Below are 14,798 nucleotides of genomic sequence, written 5' to 3'. Positions count from 1 at the left end.
CTCCCTTCATTCAAAAGAAGTGAGAAATAAAGCACAAACAATATTTTCCCTGATGGTTATTTTGTTACAGAACCAGAAGACTCTCAGGAGACAAGAACAATGTGGTTATTCATGTTTTTGGGAATAGCCTGCTCCTCCCCTCCCCCCAGGCTAATTAGCTAAAGCTGTTACAGTATGGGAAGTATGATATGAAAAACTACAGAACTGTGAAGTTTGAAATCGTAAGCAGCAAACAAAAAGTATTGGACTTTGCTGAGATAATTCTTTAATGGCTAAAACTTTGTTTTTTTAAAAATTAAAACTATTTCATAACTGCTGAATTGCAACTCTGCTAGTTTCAGAAATCATTCTGTTCCCTCAATTCAGATTCTTCCAAAATTAAAATCTCATTTGAGACATGTGGAAAGTACCATGAAGGTTCAGTTCACTGGGGAAGAACGAACACTGGTTTTAGTGCACTCTGGCTGTCTAAGGGTTGTTTCCTGTGGGTTGTGGTTTCCTACTCAGCTCTTTAGTACTGATCTTTCTATCTTCTAATTGCTGCTCAGGGCCTTGTTCAAGATTTGTATTTTTATCAGGACAATAAAACTGATAGTTCTTTAAATTTAAAATGACTCTGCAGTTTGTATATTTGGCAAATTAGTTCAGGAATTTCCCATCCTGGACTCACTGTCAAAATTCTGTGGAATCGAGAAATTTGTATTTCTCTGTCTGTGACAGAAGACTGTCACTTCTTACTTTATATATACTTGACGGTCGTAAAAGATTTTTCTCCCCTAAACAGACTGAACTGATTTTGCTGATCTTCAAGGTGTGTTTCTCTCTTTAGCGTGGCATATGACAAACATTAAAACAAGGCTTTGATTCACAGCAGAATCCAGTGTAAAACTGAATATTCTCTGACCTGTGCACCCTACCACCCAGGCCAAACCCCCTCCATGTTGTTCCCTCAAGCTCACACATATCAAAGGGCTGAAAAGGGCCATGCACCAATTTCGAGGTCAAATTCATAGCACAATCTCTAAACGGGTTCTACTAAAAGGATCTACGTAATTTTTATTCCTTATGGCTCAAATGCATTTGAAAGAATTCTATCTGTGAAATCCTTCATTCACTAGGTGTTATTGACTTTTGCTTCACATAACCTACGCTGGTTGGAGGAGAGATACTAGATGTAAATAGAGGAAGATGTCCTACAGAATTTTTTTTTGCTCTCACGCAGACTTTTATTTAATAGACTACACACTATAGATAACGTACACTTCCCAAGACCTACCACCATGCTATCAGAGCAAGCACCTTTTGCTGAAAAATGTTGCTTAGACTCAGTGATTTCTTCAAAACCAAAGTTTTAACCCATTCAGTTCATGACACAATGTCATGGTTTAACCTGGCAGGCAGCCAAATACCACGCAGCTGCTCGCTCACTCCCCCCCCCCCTCAGTGGGACAGGGAGAGAATCGGAAGGGTAAGAGTGAGAAAAACTCGTGGGTTGAGATAAAGACAGTTTAATAGAACAGAAGATGGAAAATAATAATAATAATAATGATAATGATAAAACATACAAAATGAGTGATGGACAATGCAATTGCTCGCCACCCGCGCTGACTGATAACCAAGTAGTGATCGCTACTTCCTGGAACATTCATATACTGAGCATGACGTCACATGGTATGGAATACCCCATTGGCCAGTTGGGCCAGCTGCCCTGGCTATGCTCCCTCCCAGCCTCTGCTTGGTACAGCATGGAAGCTGTCCTTGACTAGGAGGGTACTTAGCAACAACTGAAAACATCAGTGTGTTAGCAACACTCTTCTCATGCTAAATCCAAAATACTGCACTAGGAAGAAATTTAACTCTGTCCCAGCGGAAACCAGGACACACAAGCTTGACTATCTGCTGATGGAAGCCATATAGTAAATGATGCCAGAAAAAATCCTCAAAGTACAAGGAATCACATTGCTAAGCAAGACTTCTGAAGTATTTTACAGATTCATTAAAAATATAGTAAGCATTTTTAATATTTGTTTAATATTAATTATTATTGTTAATATTATTTATCATTATTAATATTAATTTAATATTTAATAAAACAAATTATGTGGCAGGAAATAAGGCAAGGTAAGAGTGACAAAGAGACAGAAGGGTCTACAAAGATGTATGCCAGCATCTTTCATTTCCATGGGAAGTTTTCACCTATACATCATTCTGCAATTTTTTTTTTTCAAATGCTGCACTAGGTCATAACTGTAACTTCAAATAAATTTCTTCAACTATTCACTAAACATTTATAAAACTGGTATTTTTTTTAGCCTTGCTTTTTACAGAGATAAATTTCCCTGTCATGTCAGTCTGTCCTACACATTCTGTAACTTCCAAACCTTTTTACTGACTTCAACTAAGATTTGAAAAGTGATAAAAGTCTCAAAACAGTTTCATCTCTGTTGAAAAAAGAGACACACTAAACTTTTTCTTGGGCAAGATACTTTTTTTTTTTACCCATCTGAAGAGGCAGCCAGCGTATGTCACCTGCTGTTTGAGGATTGTCTACGTGATAAAAGCAATAATTAGAGAGCGGTTCCTTCTCTCTAATCTATACATATTCATCAAATCTGTATTAATTTAGTCAGATTAACAATGTTGAAAACACAGGGATTCAAAAGTTTTCAGTGTCTTAATATTTATAAGCACATAATTATATAAAAACTATAATATAGCTCACTATACATTATATAAAAGCCTCAGCTCTAATTATAGGTGTAATTCTTGAAATTAGCAGCTTTGGTCCTATGTATCTCATGAACCGATGCATGCATCTTTGAAGCTGATACAATTCAGGGTGTAAGCTACTATCCAGAAACAAGAAGATCACTCTCCAGGAATATAAATGGATCTTTCCCTCTCAAAAAAAACAACCCAACCCAACCCAACCCAACAAAAAAAGAGCTGGGAACCAAGCAAAAGTCATTATTTAACCATTTAACCTTAGACAGAATTACATAAAAAGAATACGCATGTGTGTGAACTGAAATTAAAATGTTCCATAAATTCAGAGTAACTTGGACTTTAAGTGATATTTTGATGTCATGCCCTAAGGTCTGCTGTAATTTTTACCCTTTTTCAACACACAGATCACCATAATTCAGGTGTACTAGTCCATTTGCACTGAAAAACCCTGACAGAATTCTAACTAAGCCATTGCTATTTCCGTATTTGAGAAAGTCCTTAACTTTAGTGCAAAACAAATATTTCTAAGAACGTGAAAACAAAGCCCTATTTTCTTCACTAAATAACTCTCCATTTTTTTTGGAGAAAGACTTTTTACCAAGGCCCATAGTGACAGGACAAGGGGAAATGGTTTTAAACTGAAAGGGGGTAGGTTTAGATTGGACATAAGGAAGAAAATCTTTATGATGAGGGTAGTGAGACACTGGAAGAAGTTGCCCAGAGAAGTTGTGGATGCCCCATCATTGGATGTGTTAGAAGCCAGGTTGGACAGGGCTTTGGAGCAACTTGATCTAGTGAAAGCTGTCCCTGCCCATGGCAGGGGTGTTGGAACTGGATGATCTTTAAAGGTCCCTTCCAGCCCAACCAATTCTATGATTTAGTGTGAATTTATATCGCAAATGAAAAAGCACTAATGTATTTTACACTAATTTTAATTTGATATCTGGCTAATATTGAAATGTCAGCAAATTGAAGGGCAATTTAATAAAAAAATATTAAGTTGAGGCAATTGTTTTCAGCTTGTTTTCCTTCTTTAGTTGCAACACTCTGTCTCACAAACTTGTAGGCTGACTTGCCAATGTCCTTTACCCTGGAGCTAACCAAACCAAGCTTGTATCTCTGACAAAGCAAGATACCAGCACCCAGATACCAATAAAGCAAGCCATGTATGGAGTTTTGAAATTTTTTTTTTAAAAAAGCTTTTAGTGTAACTGTCTTTTAAATCAATTTAATTCTAAAATCTATCTTATCAAATGGCAACAGATATTCAAATTATGAACATAAATGGATGACTTCTCTATCATCCATATTCATGATCCCCTACTTGCTAGGTAAACAGCACTGACAAAAAGAATGGCTTTATTTCAATATTATTGTTAGAAAGAATTTACATAAGCAAATACTTTTTGGTTTTTTCTAGTTCATATTTATAGATTTGAACTGACTGAATACACTATTTCTAATTTTGGTGATAGCTATAAAAAGACAAGATAAGAAGTCAGCATACTTCTGTGGAAAACAATTCCTAAAATAAGAAAAAATATATATATTTTACCCCATGGCGTATAACTTTTGCACAATCCTCTGCCATTTTTCCATATATTAAAATATTGATGCTGTTGATCCGTGAACATGAGTTATCCAAATCTAGAGAAAAAAAAGCAGAAGCGATTCCAATCACGATACCTTCTCCAAAACAAAACAGCAATAGGAAGAGATTTCCAAAATAAGTAAATCTACAGAGCCTAACACTTTTCATTCCAATTAATCTACAAATGGAAAATCCTTTCAAATAGTTATACAACTGCTTTTATGGGCTAACTATAGGTATATCAAGCAGAATATTCTTCATAAGAGGACCATTTAAAATATCCACACGTTGTACATCAGCATACATTGAAAAGAAATGACGAAGATTTCCAATTGGACAATTCAGTGTATAGTGTTAGAGAGGAAATATATCCAGTCACATTTGGTTTCTTACATTAACACAGATCATATTGTAGAACTTTATAAACTGGAGATATTCCAGGACATAGACATATCAATAAATAGCCTTCCCGGAGAAGTGAAGCAGAAATTATGTTTAAAAGAGTTTTCTACCTTTTACTGTTTCAGAAACAATGCTAATGATTTAGATGTGCAAGCTTATTTTTTGAGGCTGTGGAGAATGTGCAGAAACTCTTGGCCCTCCTGCACAGCCACATGAAATTAGTAAGTCTCAAGTTTTGCATCCCTCTTTGGGAACCCTGAAGCCAGCAGGGAAACTGACTCAGGTCGCATCAACTTCATTCACCTCTGCTAACACCAGTCACAAGCAGTATCACCAGGTAGGGTCTGTACCCCCTAGCCTGCTGTTCGGTCACAGCCACAGAATTTGTAGAATCAGGAAGGCTCAGAGGGAGCAAGTGATGATTCTCTAACCAGTGTAAGTACGGAGTTGAGAACGGCAGGGAAAGAAACGGAAAGTTTCTGACTAGAACTGGACTAATGACATCCTTCTCCTTCCTGGCTGGAGGGGGTGATGAGCTTTGGACTTAAAAGGGACATATTTTTTAGTATCATCTATTACATGATGAACAACATAAGTCTTTCAATGTATTAATGTGTCTACTGATATTCGAATACCTGAATAATCAGGTGAAATTCCATTTTTTAACTGCTTAGATTAAAACAGAATGAAATACAATTTTTTTGCTGCTAATCAACATATTGACCTATATTAAATGTGCACTTACATAGTATATACTATTTATATTATATGGTAACTACTAAGTGTGCATTTTTCTTAGTGCTTCTTTATGACAAGCGGTTTAAAAATACACTATTAAAGCTGTACATATAGCTAATGCATTTCCAGAACAGTATATTAAAAGATTCTGCAACAAGAAGTCTACTGAAATATAAAGACTGTATTGTTTCCATTAACTTACTTGGCATAAGTTTAAAATAATCTATTTTTGTAGAGAACGAACACTTTCAGAGAGTATTTTCAATATAACATTTTACTGAACACCAAAAAAACAGGTACCAGTGATGTAATAGCATGATGTCAAAAAAGTGTCAAGAAGTTCAACAAAATAAATTTAAATGTACCTTGAAGAACAACCTTGAAAAAGTCTGTCCCATCTCCGAGTTTCGTTAATGGGTAGGAAAGAGTAACTATTCCCTAAAAAGTAAAAAACCAAAAAGTTGTGAACTAAGGCTATATGCCTCTAAGTTACTGAAACACTGATAACAGCTGAAACATCTGTAAGCTAAAAAAAGGTAGAATTGAAGTGATAAGTGCAAATTACCATCTGAATTCTTAACAAAAATTAACAAAAACTGCTAAAGACAGCATTGAAGAGCAATATTATTAGGATATAACAAAGGAAATATTACATGTCAACACTACTTAGATGCTACTGACTAGATGATAAGCTTAGACTAAACAATGAAATAGTAGCTATGGAAGTACCTTTTACTAGTTACAATAATAGCACATAGGCTACAATTTTAGCACAAAACCTGAAAGGCAGCTAAAAAGGTAGGGTGATCAAAATCTTAAAAGATACAGCAATTTCTCCAACAATATTGGCAAAGGATTACAACATAAATATCAAAACAAAATCATAGTCAAGAGATAAAATATATATATAATATAAATAATCTTCTGTGAAAAATGAAAAATTGTACAGCTGGGAGAACAGTATTACAAAGTTTTGAAACTGTAGTGACCTATTAATTTGTCAATAATATAAATGCTCTAAAAGATGCAAAGGTTCTATTAATTATGTAAAAATACTCTCTTTATAGTGAAGTTACAATGAAACAAAAATCACAGATCAGCAACTTCAGTGATGTTAATATCTCTTTGGAACAAATGTGTTTTGTTAGAAAGATTTTACTACCTGTTTTATAAAGAAATACTAAGACACCACAAATCATCCTTTTCCAACCCAAAGTATATTTTAATTTTATTACACTAAAAAAATAGCCATGCTGAATTAGATTTAACATGTAGCATACTGCTTTATTGCTTTCGAGACTGTAGTAATGCTTTATTTAAGACCAAAATGAAGGTCAAAAATCTATGACCATATGTTTTTAACAGGTAAGTTCCTACTTTTCACAGAGAAGACTAATGAGTTTTGTAAGGAGACTTAAGTATCAAATACTTATTTTAACAATCAGCATCTGCAAAATAATGTTCTGAGATTTGTCTATGAATACTTACAGAAACGTTTGCCACTTGTTTTCAAAATTACAACTTTATTTAAAATTTCAAGTATTATATAATTGTTCTAGCTGAGATTGTTTGTCTTGAACTGTACTCACAGGTAAATAAAATACTACAGAATTTTTCTTGTAATAAAGTCTTTGCAATGAAACAAAGTCACCTCAGGAACGCTCTGTATTTACATATATATTTTTTTCTTACTAAAGAAATTTCAATCCACATAAGCATGCTATTTAAAAGCAGAATACACTGATGAGATGGAGACTGCTTTCTCACCATTTTTACTTTTTATTTTTCCTTTTACATCCCAGTATCTTCCAATGAGTTTTCAAATTCTGGGACCACATTCTTCGCTATAATAGTCTGGCCCCACCACTTTCCTTCGTATCGCAAACATCTACACTCTAGTTCTCTTCTTCAGCAGAAATACTACCCACTGCTTTCTCAACATGCCTGAAACTCTTGGGCTCCAAACTTCAACAAAACCTACCTTAGCAAAACCTGCTCAAATTCACCCTTCCCCCACAAATTCCGCACTATGCTTATTATGTCTGCATAGACAAACTTCTTCCCAAACCCTCCCCATTCCATATGCCACTAGACTCACTCTCAAACTGACTACGTGCAATTCTTCTAGTGAATCTGTCTCCTTCCTTGCTGCAGTCTCATTCCTCAGTCTGGTCCAACAGCTAATTCGGCAGCTGATTTTCAGGTTTGGTTCAGCTTTGCCACAGCAAAATCCAGAGGATAATGAATTAATGGGAGAAGGCATCAGATTCAGTTAATGGACTTCATGACTGAGGATGTACAGACATTGCTTGTGCTGTGTTCCCACAAATTTAAGTTAAAATTTGTATTCTTCAGAGGGATGCCAGAAAGCAAAAAAGTTTCAGAAGAATGAAAGGACTGAGGCACACAAGCCAGACAGAAGCATCCTGGATGTTTTTTGTTGCTTTTTCCCAGAACACCCTTCATAAAAATCCTCCTCTCCCCTTCCTCCCTCTCAAAGCAGGACCTGATCTCTATTTTGGCAGGTCCAGAGTAAGTGTGCTGTGCCACCACTAAGATAGCCTAACATCAGTGCATTCTAAGGTTCGTTTCAAGCTCAGCCTGCAGAACTAGATTTTCCTACATATTTAATGGTGCATTAGCACCAGCTTTATCAGCTCTCCAGTTGCACTGTTTTTATGCCAAGCTGTTTTAGTCACCTACTAATCCATGTCGGCAGCAGCATGAAGTTCTCTTATCATAAGGCAGAAGTCTGAGAAAGAGATTCTATACACTTTCTCTTTCAGCAATCAGCTATAACACTGCATGTATGCTTTAAATCATAGTCTGGTAATAATTGTTCTGCTTTCCTAATGGAAACATTTATTCTGGCAGAAACATTTTCTAATTTATAATCCATTTTTGTCCGCTTCAACATTTCCTTTGTGAACAAGAATCCCTGTTCTTCCATGTCAGAGGTGCTTGCAGATATAGCTCTTAAAAGCACGAAACCCTCTATGTCCTGCAGGTGAACGGGGACAGAAAACTACAACACCCTGAGGAATAAAAACCCTGTTTACTAGCAGCATTGGTTATTGATGTTTTCATTTGTTCCTTTACAAGACCTAAGGGAGGCTGGATCATTCTCAATCAAATCACCTCCTATCACATTCTACTGATGCTTGCTTCCAAAAAGGCCAGTTTTGCTCCTTTGCTTTACCCAATTGCACTACTCCTGGCATCTCTTTGACACCATAATGAACCAGTCCAGAGAGTGAGAGCAGCAGAAAACTACCCTCTCTCCATCAATATGGATAGTCTTCTGCCAGTTTATTTCTCATGAATGGATTCAATCCCAGGGTCAGACAAGCACTAGAGCTGGAACTGGGAATATACAGCTGGGGAAGCAAAAATGTTTTTTGCATACAGAAAATCATTAGGCCAGTTCAGCTCATATTTTTAAAACATGTGTGCCATTTTTTAAGGATTCAAGCCACCTAAGGTTTTCTACAGAATTAACTTCCCTTTTTTTCTTTTTTTTTTTTTGGTAACAGACTGAAGGCAAGCCTGGGATAGCGTTGATTTCTGCCACTTAAGCATTAGGGGTGATTAAAAGGATTTTCAGAACCATTCACAAAAAAAGTTGAACAGGTTAAAAAAGAAAACCCTCAAGAATTGACACTGCATTTTACAGAGTATACTTGTTTTAGGGATGAAAAAAATATTTCTGCATTTCACTAGTACACTAGGATTGTACTTCTAATCTGAAATATATTTGGGACTACTGTAAAATATAAATGCACACTTGGTAATGATAAAAAACCTAATTGCATCTTGATGCAGGTAGTCACTACAGAGTCCTCTTTTCATAAAACTGGATATTGCATTGCTTCATACAAGAAATGGCTTTAGAAGCCATTACTCTGAAATCTGATCTTTAGCAGGATGGTTGTGCTTATTACTATTTTTTTTAAACAAAATACAACTTAACCTCCCCCAATCCCTCCATTTTCAGCACAGCCTTCTGCATATTAATGTGTTTTTAAATGGGTCCACAGTTTAGAAACTAAGAAAACATCTCATAAAATTTAAGTCTGATGATGTAAGAGGAAAGTGCAGAACTGTGAATCAATGAAGTCAACAGAACATGCAACGAAGTTCAACAGGGTCATAATTTTGCGTTGCTTAAAGATATGCAACAGATGCACACAAAGACACACAGCTGCAGCAAGTGACCAACTGAGCTGGAATATGGAAGTCCCTTATAAATATATCAGAAGCTATTTCAAAGTAAGCCAAAATTCTTTTATTAGTAAGTTACCTGAAAGTATTTGTTGGTATGATCAAAGCCTTCTTGCAAATGTTTCAAATCCTCCTTCTGCAAATAGCTTGGTAGTGGAGTCTCAGATTTTCCTTTAATGATCTTCAGCAATTGAACAGGCATAGCTGCTTTATCTGAACAAAAATGATAAATAGACTCCTGAAGCTACTAATTTTGTTCCAATGAAGAGTTACTAGAAGTTGCAATTTACTCAGAAGGGGAATATTTATCTATCTATCTCCTAATAGGAAAGTTTAATTACGTAAGACTAAAAATCTTCAGAGGGATTGGCCTCATCTCTTAGTACCATGAATAGCAGGAAGAGAGAAAGTAACATTTCCTTGGCAATAGACAGCCATCCAAATTTTTTTTTCTCAAACATTCCAAAACACTGCAAATGGCAACAAAATATTACTTTATATATGAATGCAAAGGGCAATGTAAACAATGTGAATATTTCATGTACAGAAATGTACATTAAAAACCAAGCACAGACTTTGAATGACTCCTTCCCCAGCATAAGTCATGGATGAAGTGTCTCTACATTCAGCTGTTTCCCTATAAGACAATTTGACTGCAAAGTAAAACATCTGTCATTTTAACTTACGATGAACAAAAAATGCTTATGTACAGATTAAAAAAATTTGACTGATGTACCAAGTAAAGAAAAAAAAAATAAAGAAAATAAGATGGGCATCTACAAATGCTAAACACTGAATGCACTGGAAAAAAGCTAAGAAATGCATAAGTGTTGTCTATTGTTTGTTCTCACTGTGCTAAAAGTCAATGAAATAAATTCTTGGTGGCATCACTTATAATATCAAGAATGGGAGAGAGGAAGAGTGGTCTATTATGGTGAAGTTACACATATGAGAAATATAAGAAAGTGATCTAGCAATAAGTAGTTATTGCTATATTTTCTTATTACATGGTCATCTCATTCTTCTCAGGGTATCTGTTTTTTTGCTGTACAATTTTTATTTAAAGTAGGTATCTACAGAAAAGTCACAGCATTATCAATCTTCTGTTTTCAGTAAGTTTTAACAAACTAAGCAAAAAATGCTTTCTATTTTCTAAAAACCCAGCTGGCAGTATTATAGCCACAAGTACACAAAAATGTTCTCATTCACTGCCGATGTTAAACTAAAGGTACCAACATGCCTTATAATAGTCTAAAGCCCCAGGGAACATTCTAGCAGTAGAAAACATCTTATTAACCGTGACAGACTGATCAAGTCAACCTCCTGTTAGAACCGGGAATCACTCCATGTACATTCTGAATATACAAGTTGCTGAATTCTTTTGAACAAGGAGAGTCTCTAGAATTCAGTGAAGATCAACTGAACTTTCACAGATGATAACAAATCAGAAGAAAACTCATTTCACTAGTAATGGAGTGATGTCCCATAGACCTCATATGTGTGAGGACATATGAGGAACAAGTAATGTAAGGAAAATAGGGTGATGACAGTCAGAGCTACTTGTTTTACTTAACTTGTTTTTTTCCTCCCAGATCAAGAGAAACAAGCATTTTCTGGAAGAGGACAAAGAAATCACAAAGCAGGACTTTTCCCCATTGTCTTTACTTGATGAATAAGTCCATCACATTTGTCTTCCATGTCTAGTTCTCTAAAACATTACAATTCTGCTATTTCCTTCAGTAAAAATTCATCAAGACGTATTTAAAAGGAAAAAAAAATATCAAACTGAGCCCCTAATAGCACCCTAAATTATATATATGATGCAAGACAAACTTTACCACTTTTAGTTCATACTGTCAAAAATTCAAAAAATAAACAAAATATTATAGACAATAGAACTCCATTGTAAAAACTGCAAGCCTTTAATCGTGAAAAAACCTTGAGTCCAGAATTAACTTCATGAAGGAGGAAGTCAAAGTTGCATCTGTTCTTCTGTTATGGTTTATCATCATAGTACATCAATCCAGTGCACAGGGTAGAAAGTAATTAACACCTCTTTGCCTGGATTACTCAGATCCACCCAACATTTGAGCCTTTGCTCAAGCCAAAGACACACACTACTGGGTCCTGACTCTAGCTCTCACTGCAACAAATGGACTATTCCTCTGCAGTCTCCTCCAGAACACAACTTTTCCTCAAGAACTAATGAGAGATTAGCTTTGGAGCGGAAAAACAAAGAAAACACAAGAAGTGAGAAGTAAATTGGAAAGATTACTCCCTTCTCTACAACCAAGAAATACTTTAGTGATACACGAAAATGACATGAAGGGGATTAATGTAATTTTGGGAAAAGGAATTTGTAGCAGTCAGAGGCATGAGGAGATTCCTTGTCTATCAAAGCAGATGCTACTCGCAGAAAGACACGTAGACTTATTCTCCAAATCAGAGAATAAAATACATGATTGTGTGGACCTCTGGAGGAAACCTCACCGAAGTTTCATGAAGAATGAAGGAATAGCCAAGAGCATCAGCATCTTATTGATGTGGTTAGTCAAAATGGAGGATATCTGAAGCCCCTGTAAGCGCAAATACTAGTCAGTGCAATATTTGGGTTAATTGTGCAAAAGTTAAAACGATTATGAAATAGGTAATGCCTCACTTTAAATACACACACATATGCAGACAAAGCCATACACTCTTTATACAGTTTATGTGAGATTTTCTCATAAAAATGAACATTTACACCATTGAACAAAGCAGACAGTAGAGAACTACCATAAACTCAACCCACAATCAGTCACAAGAAAAATCTTTTGTCATACAGCAGTCTTAATGAAATCAAGAGGACCATTCATGAAGAACAAAGTCTGTAGCCTAGAATTTTTGTAATAGTCTTGTAACTTGTGATTTCCTTGAAAATTCTCAGGAGAAAACACCACGTCAGCTAACTAAAACAGAAGGAGAAAAGAAGTCAGCAGTGTGACATATTTTATTCCCTTAGCTGCAAGGCTTCAGCTTGCTGTTGCTGCAGATCGTCAGGCACTTATCTTCTGGAAATAAGTCCTAGGCTATTCTTACTCTTAATAACACAGCTGGTACTTACTTTCACAAGAATACAACTAGAATCCCCAAAACAACAAAAAAACCCCCCACAACCTGAAAACTAAATCTCCTTTACTAATTTCTGATTAAAACATACTAATCTGATATTGTGCAAAAGAGGCCACAATCAAATGTTACCTGCGGAAAATGGATTCTTACACTGCCTTTTATCTCAACAATACTTCAGCTCTAGAAAGCAGCCACCCACTGCAAAACAAACAGACCTCAGGAAGACAGGGCTGTAAAGCAGATCCTTTCAGGATGTGCACTGTAATCACTTCAGAAGTCAATTCAGCAATTGCAAGAAGCTGAGATCTTTAAAACCAAGAGCTTAGATGTATTAGCATAGACGCATTAACAACAAAAACTTTTTCCAGTATACTCAGTGCCTACGCAGAGAGAAAGAAAAGAAAAAGAAAAAGACTTCTGATCCGTAAAGCACTGTTTGTCAAAGCGAGGACTCGAACCCCATAGCAGAGGCCATGTGCAGGGTAGTTCAGGGAGGGACGGTGCAAAGTAACTGTAGGTCTCACACTGGAAAGCAAAGCCTAGCAAAGCGCCAGGGCGGCACATGGCAACGGCACGGGCTCTGCCCCCCCGCCGGGGCGGCGGCCCAGAGGCCACGTCGAGGCGCCGGGGTCTCCGGGCTACGAGAGACGCCTCTTCCACAGCCGAGTCGCCCGCCCGCTCCCCTCAGCCCTATCGAGGGGGCAGAGCGTCCCGCCACGCCTTGCTCCTGCACAGCAGCCGCGCCACCCGCCGGGGCCGGGGCCGGGGCCGGGAGGTACCTGTCTCCGAGCGCGGGGCGGAGGGCACCCGCCGCGGCAGCCACCAACCCTACTTCCGCCCGCACCACGCGCCTGCCGCCCACCGAGCATGCCCGGGCGGACTGCGCATGCGCGCCAGCCACCCCGGCCACCCCTCCCAGCCCCACGGCCATTGGCCCCACCCGAGGGCGGTGCAAGCATGCGCTCTGCGGAGGCTGAAGGCGCTGCCCTCACCGGCTGCGCGGGCAGAGACCGGGCAGGGGGCGGAGAGAGGCGGGAGCGGGCAGCGCGGGCAAGGCTGGCGGAGGGGGCGGTGGCAGCAGAGGGAGAGGCGGGGGACATAAAATGTCCCCTCGGCCGGGGCTTGCCGGCCTGGCCCTGTGCCCCGCGATGGGGCGGCGAGGCCCAGCAGCGGCCATGTCGGTGCAGGCCCGCATGCGGGAGCTGCGCCGGCCCTGAAGGCGGCCTTCTCCGAGGCTTCGCCCGGCGTTCCCCCACCTCCGGTCGGGCTGCCGGCGGTTTGAGGAAGGCCCGAGGCAGCGCCATCTCCCAGCCCTCTTGGAAGGGGGTGCCCAGTGCCAGCCGAGACCCGCCTAATGTTGGGTGGCCGGTAAAACGTGGATGTCGCGACCCAGTTCAGGCGCATTTAAAAGCTGTCACCTGCAGAAAGTTAAAAAAATCGGGGTAAAAAACCCCTGCTTCTTGTTGGTGTGTGTTTGTTGTTGGTTGAATGGCAGGAGGTATCAGCCCAGGCTTTGAAAACCAGTATTTGTCATTTTCAGAGACACAGGGTCCCTCAGGCTTGCTGATGTTTGGATGCTGCAAGTCGACAGGAGTCGAGATCTTATTTGCATTGCTTGCAATTCAAAATTAGAGCATACGTGGCTCAACATCGCAACAGCAAGGCTTCTTCCGTTAGAGATTTCAGCTTTCTCTCTCCAGTGCGTCAGAGAGATGTGTTTTGCCAGCCTGTGCTCTCTCTCCCCTTTCTCATCTCTGCAGTCCTGGGTATCTGGGACAGCTTTCCTGTTCTTGTTTCTCATCACTTAGTAACTTTAAAAAAGTCCCACCGGAAATAATTTTCTCCTTTCTCTACCTTTAAATCTTTTCCTTCACAACCTTCCCCCTACTTTGGAACTGTTTTAGTTAAGTCTCTGAAGTGTTTTAGTTACACTTTGAATTCAAATTCAAATAAAAAATTGGCACTTAAATCCATCCACGTTCAGAAAGCCTCTGGAGGGGGATTCACT

At 38.4% G+C, this 14,798-nt stretch overlaps 1 protein-coding gene across 6 annotated transcripts in view; it reads right to left on the bottom strand.

Annotated features, from left to right (window-relative positions):
• The window catches only part of POT1 (protection of telomeres 1), a 70,884-nt gene extending 57,223 nt beyond the window's left edge, over positions 1-13,661 (bottom strand). For 4 of the 6 annotated variants that reach the window (XM_075146699.1, XM_075146671.1, XM_075146708.1 and 1 more), the window contains exons 1-4: positions 13,570-13,660; positions 9,759-9,892; positions 5,824-5,896; positions 4,283-4,374 (exon numbers count right to left, since the gene is read on the bottom strand). In XM_075146699.1, coding sequence (XP_075002800.1) covers positions 4,283-4,374; positions 5,824-5,896; positions 9,759-9,881 — 288 coding nt within the window. In that variant the 5' untranslated portion in view covers positions 9,882-9,892; positions 13,570-13,660. Of the gene's footprint in view, positions 1-4,282; positions 4,375-5,823; positions 5,897-9,758; positions 9,893-12,169; positions 12,255-13,569 lie in introns of those variants that run through there. The other 2 variants (XM_075146682.1, XM_075146692.1) reach the window with 2 other exon arrangements.
• Positions 13,662-14,798: the final 1,137 nt, after the last annotated feature.

The sequence above is a fragment of the Calonectris borealis genome, chromosome 1 (assembly GCF_964195595.1).
Source record: "Calonectris borealis chromosome 1, bCalBor7.hap1.2, whole genome shotgun sequence".
NCBI lineage: Eukaryota > Metazoa > Chordata > Aves > Procellariiformes > Procellariidae > Calonectris > Calonectris borealis.
Note: the sequence above shows the minus strand (reverse complement) of the source record. Positions and strands in the feature narration are given on the sequence as shown.